General features: G+C 55.7%; 1 protein-coding gene across 7 annotated transcripts in view; it reads right to left on the bottom strand.

Annotated features, from left to right (window-relative positions):
• sik2a (salt-inducible kinase 2a) overlaps nucleotides 1-18,264 on the bottom strand; it is a 50,347-nt gene that overhangs the window by 13,500 nt on the left and 18,583 nt on the right. For all 7 annotated transcript variants that reach the window (XR_011183304.1, XM_069182951.1, XM_069182950.1 and 4 more), the window contains 4 exons: nucleotides 10,114-10,275; nucleotides 3,261-3,385; nucleotides 2,279-2,402; nucleotides 504-733 (listed from right to left, as the gene is read on the bottom strand). Coding sequence is in view for 6 of the 7 variants with exons in the window: in XM_069182951.1 (XP_069039052.1) it covers nucleotides 504-733; nucleotides 2,279-2,402; nucleotides 3,261-3,385; nucleotides 10,114-10,275 (641 nt within the window). In the remaining variant the exon portion in view is untranslated. The remainder of the gene's footprint in view (nucleotides 1-503; nucleotides 734-2,278; nucleotides 2,403-3,260; nucleotides 3,386-10,113; nucleotides 10,276-18,264) is intronic.

An 18,264-nucleotide genomic window follows, 5' to 3' on the forward strand; every position in this document is an offset into this window, starting at 1 on the left:
AGCTGGGAGCTGCAGGGTGACATGGCTGCTGGCTGTGACACTGAGCACCTGTCCCTGCCTGCTCACCTTAACCACAGTCTAGTACACTTCACTCTCACAAACGTATAAAACGCACATTTGTTCTTAATTGTTTTTGTGTATGACTTCACGTGACTGCTAATGCTCCTGAGAGGGTTTTCTATTTGAGACCCAGAAGCAGCAAAGCGAAGATCCGTCGCCTCGCAAACTGCTCAGCTTGCTGGTCCGAGTCGACAAACCCAACGTGAGCAGGACTGGGTGGCGTTCTCCAGTCCTGCTTCCCTCATTCCCACCCAAAACCCAGCGCAGTTCTGCTGCATGATCGTCTGCATCTGGCCCTGCCCGAAGCACATGGCTTTACAGCCTCCGCGCTGGAAAGGAAACCCCGAAAAAGCTGAAATCTGGTCTGACTGACAGCTAAACTGTCTACTTCACTTACCCTGGCCCCCGCCCCCAGCTCGTTAACTAACGAGGCCCGCGGTTACCTCGATGGTCTTGTGCTGGTCGATGCCCAGGCTGTGCATCAGCCTCAGCACCTGCTCGTTGTGCTCGCCCACGCCCGCCTCGCCCTCCTCGGGCGCCGCCGCCTGCTGGTACAGCACGGGCCTCTGCACGGGCACCTCCAGGGTCATCCAGCGGTGCTCCTTGATCTGCGCCACCGTCAGCCGCTTGGAGGGGTCCAGCACCAGCATGCGGCGGATCAGGTGCTCGCAGTCTGCGGGGGCAGGGTCACAGGCCGGCCGGTCACATCCCCTCCCCATTGCAGTTACAACACAGACCCACCAGAAAAACCAACGTGCAGATCGAGAGATTCCTACCCAGAGCTTCCGGCACAATCAACCGCGGCGATCACGCTATAGAGAACTGCCAGATCAGACAGCCTGGCAAACTGCAGTCTTGAACCGGCCACACAGATCAACCCAGAGCCCCCGCAGGGCCGAACCCAGCGCATTTACTTCACCGTTTCTGGATCGGTTTTTATTTATTTCACGATTAAGGGGGGGAACAAACGAGCAGGTTTGAGACCGTCATAAAAAGTAAATACCAAAAAATGCAAAAAAAAAAAAGAGAGAAATGACTGGGCTCCATAAGGGAAGCCAAGTGGGAGGAAACTTAATTCATTCTGTTTTACAGGGGGCAGAGCAAAGGGACCTTGAACCGTCACTCTGAACTCACAGTTCCAGTTGAAAAAAAGACATTCCTCCAGCAAATGTCAGCTCGGGGCTTCAGTTATTATTATAAAGGTGAGACGGGCACCAAGGATCATCACTGCACAGCTCGGCTCAGGCTGCTCTACAGGTCAAGGTCACCCCGCTTCTAGGTCCTGGGCAAGGGCCCCTGGACCCCCCGAATTTATCCCCCTCCACCGCACCCCCTGCCTGCAAAGTCATTTCTGGCAGGAGTCGGGGGCTGGGATCCGCTGGCCCGTCCCCAGGCTCTGTTATGTAAGCCCTGGACTTAATCTCTCCCTCCGCGGCGTGTGGGATCAGCTAACCTCACATCCCTGCGTCAGGACCCCCCCGCCGTCTCTCCGCTGGGGATGCTGCCAGTCTGGGCTGTATGGCTCTCTGGCACAGGGGATCAGACTCCCGCAGTCCCAGACAAGCCCGGCCCCGCTACAGTGACACAGGGCGACTGTGGGGACTGGATCTTTAGCTCTAAGGCAATGATGAGACCCCTTTTTCAAAAACAGTAAAACTGAGTTACCATCATCTACATCTTTGCCTAACCTCTGAGATCTCTCCCAGCTGGAGCCAGACGGCGATCGCTGTCGAGCTGTGATCAAGGGCAGAGTCAACCCCATAACAGTCAGAAGCTTCTGATGGTGGATCTAGACAGAAGGGCTGCTTTAATCCAGCCAAATGACTGGGATGTGGGCCACACTGTGTGAAACACCGCACCCCGCTGGCAGGAGGGCCAGCCTGGAAGAAAGGGATTGGTACGTTTTCAAAGGATCTTCCTCTCCAGTGTGATAATTGTAGCTTCCTGTGCTTTTTTTCCCCCCGTGTGAGATCACTGGAAAACAGGCTGGGACACTGGCCTTGTCTGAGGGTGGCATCCAAAAGGGAGACTGCAGATCGATAGGTAGACTGCAGTTATTCCTGTTTAAGCGTAGTTTGGAAACATGAGCTGGAAGTTACAGGAATCTAGGAAAACGTCTTTGCACAGCAGTTATCCTGCATCCTGAGACCTGCTCCCCTCCCAGGTGGGCACCCTGCGGTGTCCCATGCGGGGTGCCGGCTCCCCCTCTCTCGCGTACCTTCAGTCATGAAGTAGGGGATGCGGAAGCGCCCCTCCAGGACCCTCTGGCGCAGGACGGGGAGCGAAGGGCCATCGAAGGGCAGGGCTCCACACACCAGCACGTACAGGACCACGCCCATGCTCTGCAGAGACAGACAGATTCAGGCAGAGACGGACACAGCAGCATCGGCAATAGAGCCCCAACTGGACACACACACTCTCACAGGGAGCCCCAACAGGACACACACACTCTCACAGGGAGCCCCAACTGGACACATACACTCTCACAGGGAGCCCCAACTGGACACACACACTCTCACAGGGAGCCCCAACTGGACACACACACTCTCACAGGGAGCCCCAACAGGACACACACACTCTCACAGGGAGCCCCAACAGGACACACACACTCTCACAGGGAGCCCCAACAGGACACACACACTCTCACAGGGAGCCCCAACAGGACACACACACTCTCACAGGGAGCCCCAACTGGACACACACACTCTCACAGGGAGCCCCAACAGGACACACACTACACACACTCTCACAGGGAGCCCCAACAGGACACACACACTCTCACAGGGAGCCCCAACAGGACACACACACTTTCACAGGGAGCCCCAACAGGACACACACACTCTCACAGGGAGCCCCAACTGGACACACACACTCTCACAGGGAGCCCCAACTGGACACACACACTCTCACAGGGAGCCCCAACTGGACACACACTACACACACTCTCACAGGGAGCCCCAACAGGACACACACACTCTCACAGGGAGCCCCAACAGGACACACACACTCTCACAGGGAGCCCCGATATGACACACACACACTCACAGGGAGCCCCGATATGACACACACACTCACAGGGAGCCCCGATATGACACACACACTCACAGGGAGCCCCGATATGACACACACACTCACAGTCCACCTAAAGGGGGTTCAGGCACGACAGGGGCAGGTCAGCCCCTCACTCTTCACTTACTCACCCAGATGTCGAGCTGGGGGCCCTCGTACTGCTGCCCCTCAAACACCTCAGGGGCTGCGTAGGGGGGGCTCCCACACCATGTGGCCAGGGGCTCCCCTGGTTGGAAGAAATTTCCAAATCCGAAATCTGCAAGAAAAGAAAAGTTTTTTTTTTTACTTTCTCCTACAGGAGGGCACAGCGACCACCTGGGACGGCGGTACGGACGTACGCTTTCTGCTCACAGGGAACTGAAGTCTTTCCTTCCTCAACAACTGTGGTCTTTTAGAGGAAAAGCTGTTCTTTTCTGCTTCGCTGCAGAGGAATGAGATGGTCAACTGATCCACAGCAGGACACCGGCCTCAATGAGTGCGATTAACATTCATGAACCAGCCGACTGCAAGAGCAAAACCCAGGGCTAATTTTCCAAAACTCTTGTAAGTCCAAAACAAACAAAACACTGTTTCGCTCCTCCTCTGCAAGCGCCTGTCTGGGCTCTTGCTAGATGCGAGCCTGCAGAATCTTTAAAATCACAAGACTTTTGGAAGAGGCTGGGGGAAGGGGGTCGCACTGGCATGTCCCCATGGGGTACACAATACGAGGCTGCCCAGCAACTGCCCAGACAGAGGCCAAGGCAGGAGAAACCAGGGCCTGACAGGGACAGCAAGACCACGGAGAGCTGGGAGCTGCAGGGTGATATGGCTGCTGGCTGTGACACCTGTCCCTGCCTGCTCACCTAGTCTAGTACACTACACTCTCACAAACGTATAAAACGCACATTTGTTCTTAATTGTTTTTGTGTATGACTTCACGTGACTGCTAATGCTCCTGAGAGGGTTTTCTATTTGAGACCCAGAAGCAGCAAAGCGAAGATCCGTCGTCTCTCAAACTGCTCAGCTTGCTGGTCCGAGTCGACAAACCCAACGTGAGCAGGACTGGGTGGCGTTTGGGCCCCGTGTCCTGCGCTCTCCAGTCCTGCTTCCCTCATTCCCACCCAAAACCCAGCGCAGTTCTGCTGCATGATCGTCTGCATCTGGCCCTGCCTGAAGCACATGGCTTTACAGCCTCCGCGCCGGAAAAGAAACCCCGAAAAAGCTGAAATCTGGTCTGACTGACAGCTAAACTGTCTACTTCACGGAGAGCGAAGATACAGTAAAAGTGCAGAGCCGTGATTTTTAATAGCAGGAGTCAACTTGATGTGTTTTAGAGGTACCCTCTGGGTACGAGGTTGAGGCAGAGGAAAAACCCACCTCTTACTGTGATAGAGGAGCACACAGAGCGACAGAGAGAGAACGGCAGGCAGCCCCGACTCCTGCTTCAGCAACAGCTGACTCCCGCCTGTGCTGTCCCAGCGCCTGGCTTCCAGGAATGTGACTCCTCATGTGGAAATCCACATGCGCTCCATGTGCATCGTGATCCCTGTGCAGCTCAGTCAGCAGCACGGATCATCCCCCCCCTCTCCTGGGAACTCATCCCTAACTCATGCCCCAGGCCCGGGACACCGAGGGGCACGCTGAGGTGCAGCCCGCCCCGCTCCGAGCGCACACACGCTTGCCTCTCTCCTCACAGACAGCGCCGTGCTTTCCGTCTGATTCTGTAACACGAGGAGCAGAGGAGCACTCGTGCGAAACTGCTGCCTGAACGCAGGCTGTCGTGAGTGTGATCTCCACCCGCGCTGCACCGGAGGGTAGTTCTCGGAAAAACTGAGCTTCGAAGCAGCGAGGAAGAGAAGAGAAGAGAACACCCCACCAGCTGTGCCTGGAGCCAGCAGGGAGGTCGTGTGAGGGCCTGGTGCACAGTCCAGCTGTCCCTGCACAGGGACCCCTGGATCTGGTGTTCATTCAGCGTTAACCTGCGCACCCACAATTACACCCCAGCACACTGCCCCTCCTCTGTCTTCACTTCACTTGACCGTAAATAAAACGAAAGTGCTTATAGTGGACTTTCGGAGACACAGGCACTCACAGCCCACTCATTGATGGAACGGAAGTGGAAACAGTCACCAGCTTTAGATTTTTGGGAATTCACACTTCTAATGATCTAACCTGGACTGTGAACACTGACTCTATCATGAAGAAGGCTAAGCAGCGCCTCTATCTCTCTATTTTTCGATGGGGGATGCCAGTACCTGTGCTGGTGAACTTCTACCGCTGCACCATCGAGAGCGTCCTCACCCCCGGGATCACCGTGTGGTATGGCAACAGCTCTTCTCGAGAGAGAAAGGCACTGCAGAGAATGGTCAATGTGGCCCACAAGATCATCGGCTGCGGTCTCACCGAGATTAAACAGCTCTATGAGGACCGCTGCCGTGGTAGAATTCTGGCCATCACAGAGGACAGTCACCACCCCGGGCATCACCCCACTGCCCTCAGGCAAGAGGTACAAGAGCGTACGGACACTTACCACATGATTCTTCAATAGCTTCTACCCACAAGCAGTGCGATTGGCGAATGCATTTAGCCATGCCCCTCGGACCACACCTACACCCTCTACCTCAATATGATTTCTTATTTATTTATTGCACAACTCCAGTCATTGTTTACATGTCTGCATTGTTTACATTCAAACTGTTTACTTGTTTACTTGTACATTGTCTACTGTTTGTTTGTCTATTGTCTTTCTGCACTTTGTGTTTTTACACTTGTTTTAACAATCAAGAGACTTTCTGTCAGTAACAATTCCATTGTACCAGTACATGGACTGGTTAGATATGGCAATAAAGTTCAAGTTCAAGTAAATTATCCCCAAAGAAACCGGCGCTAAGCGCACAAAACAGCGGTACGCCTCAGCTCTCCTCCACGGGCTCCAACATCAGGGGTCACTTCGGCCTCGCCGGAGGAAGAGGAACGGGATGGAAGAGCACCAGGCAGCAGTCAGGGAGGCCCGCGGCTCTGTGAACGAGTCTGGGCTCCTCGGCCGGCCCGGCCCGTGAGAGATCTGACCCGCTGCCCCCCCTCCAGGGGAGGAGGCCGAGGGAGCAGGGAGGCACGCCCGACGCGTTTCCCTACAACAGCGGGTGAACGTCTCACTGTGCCGCTTCAAGTCGCCGGCGCGAGGCCAGCAGAGAGGGATCAGATCTCTGATGGCCCAGGGGAGTGTGGACTCTGGGCTGCAGTACCTTGCACTCGCACTACAGATCCACAGGAAGAGAGGAACAGCAGGCACCCCGCTAGCTGGATGCTGGGCGCAGAAATGAAGGGCGCCCCCCAGCCAGGCCGTTTCACGAGGCCTACTTACAGCCGGGGCAGCAGGGCGTTGACGCGGGAGGGCGAGAGAAGTCTTAAGAAACAAAGGCGAGTCCTTTCAGAAACGTCCACAAATTCCTGACAGATCCCACAGGAATGTTCGAGAGAAACATCAGATGGGTATCTCACGCGTCTGACGTTCACCCTACCCCTTACCCCCCTCCCACACGGGATCAGGGCGAGTCCAGAGGGGGCTGTGGGCTGGCGAGCTCGAGGGGGGTGTTTTTTTTTTGAAGCAGCGAAATGAGGGGAGTCAAACCCATCTCTGCCAAAGTGAAAAGGATTAGCCGGGACCACCAGACGTGCGGTTTAGGTCACGGGGGCAGAGTTCAGGACACTCAAACCGCCAGCCGTCAGACCTGAGCGAGCCGGAGGGGAAGACGTTCCTTCGGGGAACTCGACAGCAACAAGGGACAGAAATCTTTCCTCCCTTCCTAGGGTGGAAGGACACAGCGCAAGAGCGTTCCGTCTTAAACTCGCAAGGCTGGCTCCGGAGGACAAAGGGCTTCATGTCTGTGTGATAATAATGCTCTTAGGATTAACAATCCCCCCCCCGCCTGCCCTGTTCTCTGCACCCAGCATCCTTCAGTGTCGCCCGCAGGGACAGGGCTCTGCTGGAATGCAGAGGACACGCAGAAAGAGCTGAAAGAGATACAGAGCTCTGGGCTGACAATAGCAAGGTAAGACAAGGCAGCAGGCAGGACTAATCGTCTGCGCTGACCCACTTCATGGCTTGAATACTGAGCAGCCTGACTGACGTCAATGATCCAGCGCTGCCTAGAGGAGGCAGTGGGGGAGCGAGGAGGGAGGCTGCTTTCAAAATAACAGTCTCTCCTTCTGCCTGCCTCCCGGAGCCCCTTCATGCGTGCACACGCGCACACGCGCACACGCGCCCAGAGCCGGCTGTCATTCACAGCCCCCTGCCACCGTGTGGCACAACTCCCCTGCGGCTGCACAAGTCCCCCTTTCCCCGGCCAGGCTCCCCAGAACCCACTCGGGGCCAGAAGGGGGGGGGTCTGCAGACCCCGACCTCTCCTCTCCAGACGGGGGACGCCTGCGCTGGTGAGTGATCTGGAGTCCCCTAAAAGCCTGACTGACCACCCTGTGCACTGGAGCTCAGGATCAGCAGCAGATGGCGGCTGGGGGGCCTGTAGATCTGCCCCCCTGTGCTGCAGGTACGCCCAGTTACACCGTTCTAGCACTGGGAACAGCGTTTATGAGTTCACGCCTTGGCGAAAAATACAATTCCAGCTTTGCTGCTAGTTGGCGTCGCCACTTAAATATGTACTACAGTGCATCTGAGATCAGCCAGCACTTTGTGAGCGTGACTCATTTTATTGGACCTGATGTCAGGCTGCTGGAGAGGGACTGCTCCTCAGCTCAGCCGAAGGTGCAGGACGCCGTGTAAACCCTGTAATTTATGATTATTGCTTTTGCAAGCGTCCGACGCAGCATAACTCGCAGGCAAACTGCGCAATCACACTCCGAGATGTAAATTCTCATGTCTGACTCTGCTGGATGGCCCTGAGAAATACGGACTCTCCCGGAGGAGGAGGAGGAGGAGGAGCACCTGCGCGGGGGGACGGTGCTGGGAAGTGCCCGCCATAAAAGCAGAAATCCCCAGCTGCTTCATTTTTCAGTCCAGGAGCCCCTTAGCTGCAGCAACAAGAAATGCAGTACGGCAGGTGTGAGCCTAAAATAAAGAACGACTCGAAATCCAGCCATTCTGTCCTACCATTGCACATCTAAGCCGCCGGAGGTGTCTGTCCAGCAGGGGGCGCAATGGGGCAGTGAGATATGATCACGGTCACACACCTGAGAGGTGTCAAACCACAGCGCACCAGGCCCGGGGGCGTCTTGCTGTTAATAACTCATTAAGCTCGTTAATTTAATGAATGAAAGGGTTTGAGTTTGCAAGTGCTGGAATGGGACCGGTCTGAGGCCTGGAGAGAGCTGCAGCTCGGGGCTCAGTCCCCCAATTCGGTTCGATCTGTTTCGACAGTGTCCAGCTGCAGGCTCCTGGGCAAACTGTGCGGACAGCTGAAACACCTCGGACAGCCCAGCACACTTGCGATGGCTTCCTCCAAAGAGCCAGCTGCAGGTGAGCACACCTGGAGGGGCTCTGACCACTGTTTCAGGCGTGAGTGACAGGCGGGACAGAGCCCTGTGACCCCGGGAGTCTGTGACCCCAGGAATTTACTCTGAGGCAATGGGAGGAGCTGGCAAAGACCTCTTATCTCTCTCAGCACACAGGCATCCTGACAGCAGCTCTCGGGGCGTGGCCACTTCAGGAAGCTACCAAAGGCCGAGGAGGAGGAGGGCAGAATCTGCTAGGCAGTGTCTGTTTTCTACCCAGACAGCTCAGCTGGACTTAGGGAAACACATTCGCCAGGCTCAGGTGGTGCCCTTGTCTGGGCAGGGAGGTCTGGAGAGGAGAGGCGGGCTTTGGTGGAAGGACTGGACAGTGGGATTTGTCTCTCGGTCAGAGAGAGTCTGGGGAGAGTCTGGAGCCGCAGGTGATGATGACTTCGTGGGAGTCAGTCTTTGAGCCTCTGAACTCCGAACAAACCTACAGAGATGAACTTAGCAGCCGTGCGCCAGGAAATACAGACCCAGGGCTGGTCAGCTCAGGCCGGTCTCTCTGCCCGAGACTTCAGGGCGCGAGAGTGTGAGACTATGGCCAGGTCCTTTTGGACAGATTCCCACCCCAGGACCGCGCCTGCGCTCTTGTCACCCCTGGAGTGGGACAGACTGTCCTGGCCTGAGCCCCCCGTCAGACCTGCGGCGAGACAGGAGTGCCGGGGGGGTAACGGCTCTTTGAAGTGGGATATAAAAGCCCTCCTCCCCCACAGCCAATGCAACCTTTCTTTGAGTCCCATCATGCCGCTGGGCTTCTGAGAGGCCACGGCCAAGTGTCCTGCTGAGGGAGGGCGCCCCGCCCCCCATATCGGGGACGTTTAGTGACTAAATTGGGGGGCCCCTCCCTCGTTAAATGTCAGAGCTCCGTGGCCCAATTTAACTTCAGAGGAGCGGAACGAGAACAGGAACACGGGGAAAGGTCTCTGGGCTAAGGAAAAACACGCAGAGGCAGAAAACAACTTGACTCGCTTAAACCCCAGAGAGGGGCGCAGAGGACAGGGTGTCCGACAGGAAGGAGGACAGGCAAGCTTCTTGAATTGTGGGGGGCACGCTTTCCTCTAGAGAGTGCCCCCCAGAGGCCGGGATGAATGCGTCACCCAGGGCCCAAGAACAAGAGAGCGCCCCCTTGTTTCCACTCCCTCCCCACGCCTCAGTAACACAGCCCTGCCACACAACAGTCCCACCTCTCCCCCGGCGGTGCTGACTGGTCGGCCAACACAACTCGATTCCAGGGATCTCCATACCACACTGTCACGTGAGCGTCTGCGTCAGGCCCTGCAGGGTGCCCCATGGCCAAACTAAAACCTGTGCTGGATCCTGCTCCCTTCTGTGCCTGGTGTTGTACCCCAGGTGCAAAGCGCTGCCTTGCTGCCACAGAGAACCCCCCCCCCCCAGAAGCACATCCTACATTCTGATGAGGTAAGCCAGCCCCCCCCAGTCTGATCAGGGCAGCACCGCCCCGGGCCCGGCCCGTGTGGCGGACTGGGCTCCTACCTGCGATCTTGATGTTCATGTGCCCGTCCAGCAGCAGGTTCTCCGCCTTCAGGTCGCGGTGGACAATCTTGCGGTTGTGGCAGTAATCCACGGCGGACAGGATCTGCCAGAACTTGCGGCGCGCCTCCGGCTCGCTGAGCCGCCCGTGGCTGGCTAGGTAGTCTGGGGAGAGAGGCGAGGTTTCGGGTTACTGGGACCACTGCAAGAGCCACTGCTAAGCACTCATGCACACTTCAGCACTGACAGCTGTAGTCCCCAATCCTAACTCTTAACCCTACATTAATTCATAAAGGATCTCTAGGACGATCACTGTGATCACTGTATCGACAGAAACTATGAGTGCTGCTCAGTGGATTTTGAGGGGCGACCAGGGTGCACTCTGTGACCGTGAGACCGCCCGAGTTGAGCCCCAGCCCTTTGCACGGTCACCAGTTTGCGTTTCACGTGCACAAAACGGGCATCTCTACACCATCAACATCTGCAGCCCTGAAGCCAAGCAAGATCTGGCATAAAATCCCACTCAATTTCTGTCACCTGTACAAGCGAACTGATTTCATATTAATCTACACCACACCTGTGCCTCTTTTAGAAGATGGCCTCATATATCATTAACAGAGACAGACGTTATCATTAGACAGGTAGACAAAACATTGAAAGAGAATACCATATGAATACAAACGTGACCCACTGTACAGCCGTGACCACTGTCTTCCCATCTGCCAGTGCATGAAGTCTTTTTCTGCCTTTTTTACATGATTTGTGCACAAGCTGATTGCCAGAAGGGCTCTGGGCTCTCAAGCAAATACGCAGCAGCTCTCTCTGAGCGCCAAGGATCCCATGCGTGTGCGCCGAAGACAGCCCTCCTGACCGGGCCGCGAGAGGGGTGCACAATGAGGCCTTCACAGCGGGCCGAGCTCAGCTCGAACCCCAGTGGGGCCCTGCAGGTGAACAGGTGATCTTCATCTTCTGTATTTCCCCTAAAAGCTCCCATTGGCTTGACCTGCATGTAGCTGTTGTATCACACACACCCACACACACCACAAAGACACTCTGCTGTCTCGGCTCACGACCATGGCCAGAGCCTCGCTGTCTCAACGAGGAACAGCCCACGAGACAGGGACGTTGGGTGGACAGTCTGTAGGAGGCGCAGACACTGGGGGGTTCAGGGCAGCGAAGAACTCACAGATACAGGAGGAGACATCAGCGCTGGCAATGATCAATGAGTTCACTGACTACAATGTGTTAACTGCAACCGGCATTAAACTAGAAGAAGAATAAGAGAGGTAGAGTACAGTTCAACAAACATATTTCTAAATAACTTTGCTTCAGGGACAGAAGAACAATGCAGCCCTTGTGTCTGTGACTGTATGCGGGATACTGGTTCTATACCACCATACAGGAGGCACTAAGCTGGCACAAACCAACCACAGCAGAGCCTCCAGACTCCGTCTCTAGTACACACAATGAAAACCCAACAACGACCTGGCCCTCCAGGAGAAAATCCTGCTTTTGCTTGTGCCTGGCCGATTTGTTCTTCATTCTCAGGCTGACGCAGTCTCTGTCAGGCCCTGCCACCCCAGCTCCGCGGGACTTGAAATCAGGGAGCCAGCAGGAGTGGACAGGCTCGGCGCCGGCACGCAGCTCAGTCTCCCCCCCTTCTCTAGATAAACGCACTCGGGCCCCCTGGAAATGTTCTGAACTGCGGGGTCGTTGGCAATAGAGATGCTGACGTCAGTAGTGTCACCTCCTGCGGCTCACCCAGCAATTAAATGTGTGTGTGTGCGCACGCCTTGTGCAATCCACCTCTCCGCTGATAACACTCCTATGGCGAGAGGGCTGTGTGTGTCTGACAGGCCACTGCAGCAGAGCAACTGTCAGAGAGCGCTCGTCGTAATGTTCCTGTCGGCCATCCAGGAGCGCAGAACCGAAAAACAGATCGGAAACACGGACAAGAGAAGGAGAGAAAGCGTGTTTCTTTTGTGTTTTTCCGGGAAGGAACGATGCTGGAAGCGGATTCTTCCGGTTTCGGTGTCTTACTGGCTGCACCGAGGCAAGCGGGAGACAGCACCTCTGTTTCAAAAAGCACCTTTCAGAAACCCAGCAAAGAGACACGAGTTTCTGGGACCGCCAGAAAAGCACTCTCGGGCAGACTCTTTGAGCTCAAGACAGTCAAAACTGACTCCGACAACTTCCTCCCCCGTCAGAACACATCAGTGTTTGCCGCTGCCTAAGTTTTTTTTAAACCAATTCAATTTAAAAACAAAACAAACAACAAAACCATTCCGTTTTCATAAAAGCTGGTTTATGAAAAACACCTGGAGGTCATGGGGCTATACAGCTCCAACGTCTCTGCTGAACTTTAACCCCCACGCGGAGGTACGCAGGCGGGGGTCCTGCGGACCCCCCCTGGGCCCGTGGTCTGCTCAGAACACTGGGCAGAAAGGGTAGCGTCTTCCCTTAACCGGCCTCCTCAGACACCCCCAGCGTTCCCAGCCCCGCGCCACAGCAGGAAGGTGGGCTACGAGGAGCCCGCTACAGAGCAAACGTTCTGGAGGTTGGGCCAGTCGCCCCACCCCCCCTGGGGGAGGTCGGCCCTGGGGCCGGAGCCAGGGCAATACTGGCGCTGGCACCAGGAGAGGAGCCCGCCGAGCCCTGCCTGATGAGAAGCTAACGAATTACAGAGCCCCAGCCCTCCTGGCCAGGCCCTCTGCCACGTGGGTCTTATTAGAGGACTCATTTACAGCTCGCTGGGTCTCCACAGCAGCAGAGAGAAGCACGCAGAGGTGCAGCGGCTTCCCAGTAAAGCCCACAATACCTCCCTAAATTGGCCAAGGTGGGCTCGGTGCTGGAGGACACTGGCCACCAGGGCCCGGGCAGCTGGGTGGCGCAGAGCCGAAGCCCAGAAGCATCACCCCGGCGTGTGGGTCTCGTATCTCCTGTGGCTTTCAGTTGGGTTAACGACTGATCAGCGTGGTCAGCGATGGCATTGGTTCTGGTGCCGAACACAAAGTCAGCCGGCTCTCCTCTCAGCCGCAGCCACAGGAAAGGGAACAGAGGAAATGCAGGCAAGCAGGGAAACAGGGAGTATGGATCCCTTTAAAAATCTGTGAAGCCTCCTTGAATTTGAATGAAGGACTTGAGGCAGGGAAACAGAAAAGGGAGTGCGCCTTGAACCGCCAGAAGTGCCCTAGATTTCTTCACACAGGAACAAGCAGCCACTAAGGAGAACTAACTGTGTCAGCGGGGGGGGTCTGTGAATGACTCATGAACAGAACAGCAAGTCCGCTCAGAATCTGTGTAGTCCAAACAGGGCTGGGGGGCGAAATCAGAAGAAATGGCATTAACCTGGATCACAAGAGAGCAGTGTTGTACAGGAGAGACAGACGGGTGAGAGCAGCACACAGTACAGGAGAGACAGACGGGTGAGAGCAGCACACAGTACAGGAGAGAGAGACGGGTGAGAGCCGCACACAGTACAGGAGAGACAGACAGTTAAGTGCAGCACACAGTACAGGAGAGAGAGGCGGGTGAGAGCAGCACACAGTACAGGAGAGACAGACGGGTGAGAGCAGCACACAGTACAGGAGAGACAGACGGGTGAGAGCAGCACACAGTACAGGAGAGACAGACGGGTGAGAGCAGCACACAGTACAGGAGAGACAGACGGGTGAGAGCAGCACACAGTACAGGAGAGACAGACAGTTAAGTGCAGCACACAGTACAGGAGAGACAGACGGGTGAGAGCAGAAAACAGTACAGGAGAGACAGACGGGTGAGAGCAGCACACAGTACAGGAGAGAGAGACGGGTGAGAGCAGCACACAGTACAGGAGAGAGAGACGGGTAAGTGCAGCACAGTACAGGAGAGACAGACGGGTGAGAGCAGCACACAGTACAGGAGAGACAGACGGGTGAGAGCAGCACACAGTACAGGAGAGACAGACAGGTAAGTGCAGCACAGTACAGGAGAGACAGACAGGAATATAGACTGCTGTATGAGAAAGACAAACAACCTTCGGAATCTGCAGCACTGAGGATAGAAATATCTGAATAACTTCTCCTGCTCCTGCATGTCATTAACACCCAGCCTAGCCAGTCATCGTCTCACCTCGCGGGCCGAGGCGCAGAGAGAGGGGGAGTGTCAGAAGCATGAGGGGCAGCAGGAAGCACGAGCTGTACGCCTGCCAGTTGGGAGAAGAGGCAGAGAGACGAATGTGATAATGATTAGTCAAGAGGCGCGACATTCCTGAATAGATCCCCGATGACACTTCTCTTTTTCATCTTTTCCGTAACCTTAATTGCCAATAAAGCAGGGGGTGGAAAAAGAGCGTGTCAGCGTGGAATCTCGCGGGCCGGTCCCAACTGAGGCAGCCTGCTGTGGCTGTTCCAACTCCGGCTCGTACAGCGTGTCTGGGGCAGCGCCCCCTGACCCCACTGCAGTCATCGGCTCCTTCCGCTAAAGGCGAACAGATCATCTTGAAACCTGTGACCCCCAGCTGCCAGGCATATGGGGGGGACTCTTACTCTTCTCTTCTTTGAAATGCAATGAAACTCCATACGGGGCGACAGCAGACCCAAAACAAACCATTCCAGGTCTCTTTGATTGGGATGCCATTTGGATTCTAGGACAATCTGGAGATACGCGTCCTCTTGAATGAGGACTTTTTCTCAGACTAGGTTTGTACAACCCCTCCCCCCCCCCATCGAAGATCTTCCCGTTCCATCGTTTTTCCCCAGTGGAGGAAAGGGAAAGCTCCCAGTCGCTGCTACACAAAGAAATCGCCGCAGGACCAATTCCACAAAAAAATAGAACCGCGCAATGCGTTTTCTATATCCCATTAAAATCCCAAATAACTTCCAAAAACGACACAGAAGCGGAATCAAGATATACTGCTGTGCGATTTGCCAGAACGACGTTTACATCAAGAAAGGAAACAGAAATCTGGGCTGCCAAGACTGTGGCTGGAATCGTGTACCGCCTTCCCCTCCCTCATCAAAGCGCGGCTCAACTCCGGCGCAGCGGACCAGGGGGCTCGGGAGGTGCGATTTCACTCCCGCTCTCTCAGACACTGGAGGCGCCAAGCGGTTTGTGAGCGCAGATGAGACTGGGCCCCGCTGAAGATCGGCACCGCACCTACCGGCGTCAGGAGAGCTCCCAGACCTACAGGGAGAGGGGGGAGGAACGCAGGTGGACTGGCAGCCCAGTACGTCATCTCCCGTCCCAGCCCGAGTAATGACAACACAGTATGTGACTTCCTGTTACAGCCCGAGGAACAGTGAGCCCGTCTCTCCATAATGCTCCATACGTGTGTCTGTAAACGTCTTATGATGTGTAAATGTCTGTAGCTGGTGTGTTAATTGCACATGCGTCGGCCGCACTGAAATTCACTGGTCGTGCCAGTAAAGCTTCTTGAATGGACCTGCAAAGCCGAGGGAGACACCAGAGCGATGGTGCCAGTGACTGAGGGGAGTGAGAATCTGGGAAGGTGGGGGTCAAGAACACAAAACGCAGGCCCTGCCAGCTTCCGAGTAGAGCCGGAATCTGTGCGCGGCTGGCCGAGGCTCAGCAGTAAGTTTGGCGGCCGGCCCCCCCTCCAGACGGCGCTATCCCCACGGGGCCACGGGGAGAGAGACGGAGAGCGCAGTTCGGGTCTCCGCGGCTAAGAGCGCTGCTGGATCAGACCGCACAGGTCTGGTCTTCGTGTCTTTAGTCTTGCCGAGACCCATCAGAAGCACTCACTGGGAGAGGTCACGTCCTCCGTGTCTCCGGGACACCCGGGAGCGTGGGGGGAGGGAGTCAGATCCCCAGGTCAGTTTGCGAACGGCCTCCAGCTGTCCCGAGGAACAGAGGTGACCGTTTCCTGGCCAGGATGATGCAGCAACATCTGCCGCATGGAAACCAGCCGAGACTCCCGCCCTCCCCTCCTGTTCTACCTGCCCGCTGAGACCCTCTCGCTGGATCTCGCCCGGGCCAGGCCCGGCCACGCCGCCAGCCTGCTCCGCTGACCCGCTGACCCACGGACCCGCGGACACGGGGCATCAGCTCAGCGCCAGGGAGCTTCCGGAGGGCGTGATGTCATCAAGCTGCGTCGCCCGGCCCGGGGGGCCGCAACCCGCCACGCCTTCACCGGGGGCCAGAAGGGCAAGATCTTCTTTATCAAGTGCGCAGTTTCGGCCGAGGGGTATTTTTAGGAGCGTGTCGATCCCAAGTCTGCAATTTTACTCTCTCTCGTTTTGCGCAAACTCTACTGCTGAGTGCCGTGAAATTGTTTTTCAGGAAGTGTTACAGACGCCTGTATCCAGTGTGTCTGGTTGCTCTCTAAGATCCTATTAACCTTGTCAAGAGGCTCCCTGTCTGATCCTGGAGGCTCAGCACAGCAGTCTGTCTCGGCCATGACACTGTGTAGAGTCGTCCTTCCTGCTCTCAGGCCTCAACACTGAACTAACACCTGAGCCCTCAGGTCAGCTTGAGGTCGAAGCCGCTTTGTGGATTACATCCTCGGGCGCACAGATCCAGTCCTGCTAGCCCACCCCACTACGAGACCCTCCGACCTCCGCCCCGCCTTTCAACCGTTTCCTGCTTTGCCCCAGGAGCCCAGCAACAACGACAGGAGCGAGAAAAACCTGGATCTCCTTCTCAAGGCTGGGTACGGAGAGGCCCAGTGCCCTGAGGACTGTGAAACACTGAGGCAGCTGTTGCACTCATTGATACGGAGCTCTGGCACCCCGAAAGAGCGAGGATCCAGCCTTCTTCTGAGCCCGCCTCCCTGCAGGCAGCTAGGAAAAGGGCTGTAGCGCTTGGAAACGGGAGGAGGAGGCAGCTCCTCAAGCCAGGAGCTCCGAAGCAGGAGCACACCGAGCCATGTGTGCGGCTGGCTGGAGAGCCTGTTCACGGGGACAGTGAGTGGCGGGCAGCTGGCACATTCGCCGAGGGGACCCCCGGGAGAACCCCCAAAACTGCTGCATCGGCTTGCGGAGCTCTGCTCCTGGCGGGGGAAGATGTTCAGCCCAGACGCTTCCCAGACTGCTGCAGAGAGCTCTTCGCTTTCTGCTCACGCTCGGAGGTCCGTGTGCAGCTTTTAAATATGCATGGCCTACATTTCTCACCCGGCTCCGATTCGCCGTGACGTCGTCTTCTCGGTTTCAGCTTTTCTTCTTGCCTTTGCTGCCTTGTGATTATTCGGCGCTGACCTGTTTCTGCTGCGAGATCTCTGCGCCGGCACGACGCGGCCAGTCTCTCCACAGAGCAGCCCGGCGTCACCTGCGTGCCGACTCTTTCATCTGCACAAAAAGAGCGGCCTGATCTGCTCCCAGCCTGGCTAGAGAGACAGTGAAATGTTTGCTTCTAAAAAGACGCGACCACCAGTTCTCCAACAACCCAAGTCTTTTAAGATGACCAAAACCGTCTTTGCAAAGAACATGAATTTACAAAGCCGTATCGGCAAAGCTAGGAAAATATTAGAGTCTTTCGGCTGGGCAACATCGTGGCGCAGCTGTTAGCATTCCTGCCACACAGTGCTGTGTTCAAATCTGGCCTGGAGTGCTGTCTGTGTGGAGTCTGTATGTCTGAGTCTGAGCAGAAAGAAGTTTGATCAATATGATGTGTATTGGATAGAGCCCCTTCAACAATTGCGCATGCACTTTAACACCTTCCTAAATACTGTATACTTTCAATCATTTTTATTGTCCATTTGCTGGGTTTTTTTTGTAGTAGTGTTGTTGTGTCACCACTTGTTACTCAAATTGCCACCCCTCACCCCCCAGGGATGAATAAAGTATTTTGAATTGAACTGAACTGCTCAAACTTCCTCTTTGGTTTTTACTCAATATCAGGGTTTGGAGCAGATTGTGCTGCGGAGTTTTTCAGCAGACAGCCAGGACAGACGGCTCTCACGAACAGCGTCCTCTTGCGTCACCGGGGGCTTTCCTGTAGCTTCGTGACTGATGGGACAAATCGCAGAGAATCGATTTGCACCTGGTCAGCTTTCACTGCTGACTTTGTACCTCAGTGCGCAACCCCGAAAACACACAGTCAAGTTTTACGGTCACTCACTGCCCCGGTAACGGCCTTCGCAAAGTCAGGAATAAACGGACTGACTGAAAAGGCTCTTGGGAAAGCACAGCACGTTTTCTCAAGAGAACAGGCCATTCA

The sequence above is a fragment of the Lepisosteus oculatus genome, chromosome 23 (assembly GCF_040954835.1).
Source record: "Lepisosteus oculatus isolate fLepOcu1 chromosome 23, fLepOcu1.hap2, whole genome shotgun sequence".
Lineage (NCBI taxonomy): Eukaryota > Metazoa > Chordata > Actinopteri > Semionotiformes > Lepisosteidae > Lepisosteus > Lepisosteus oculatus.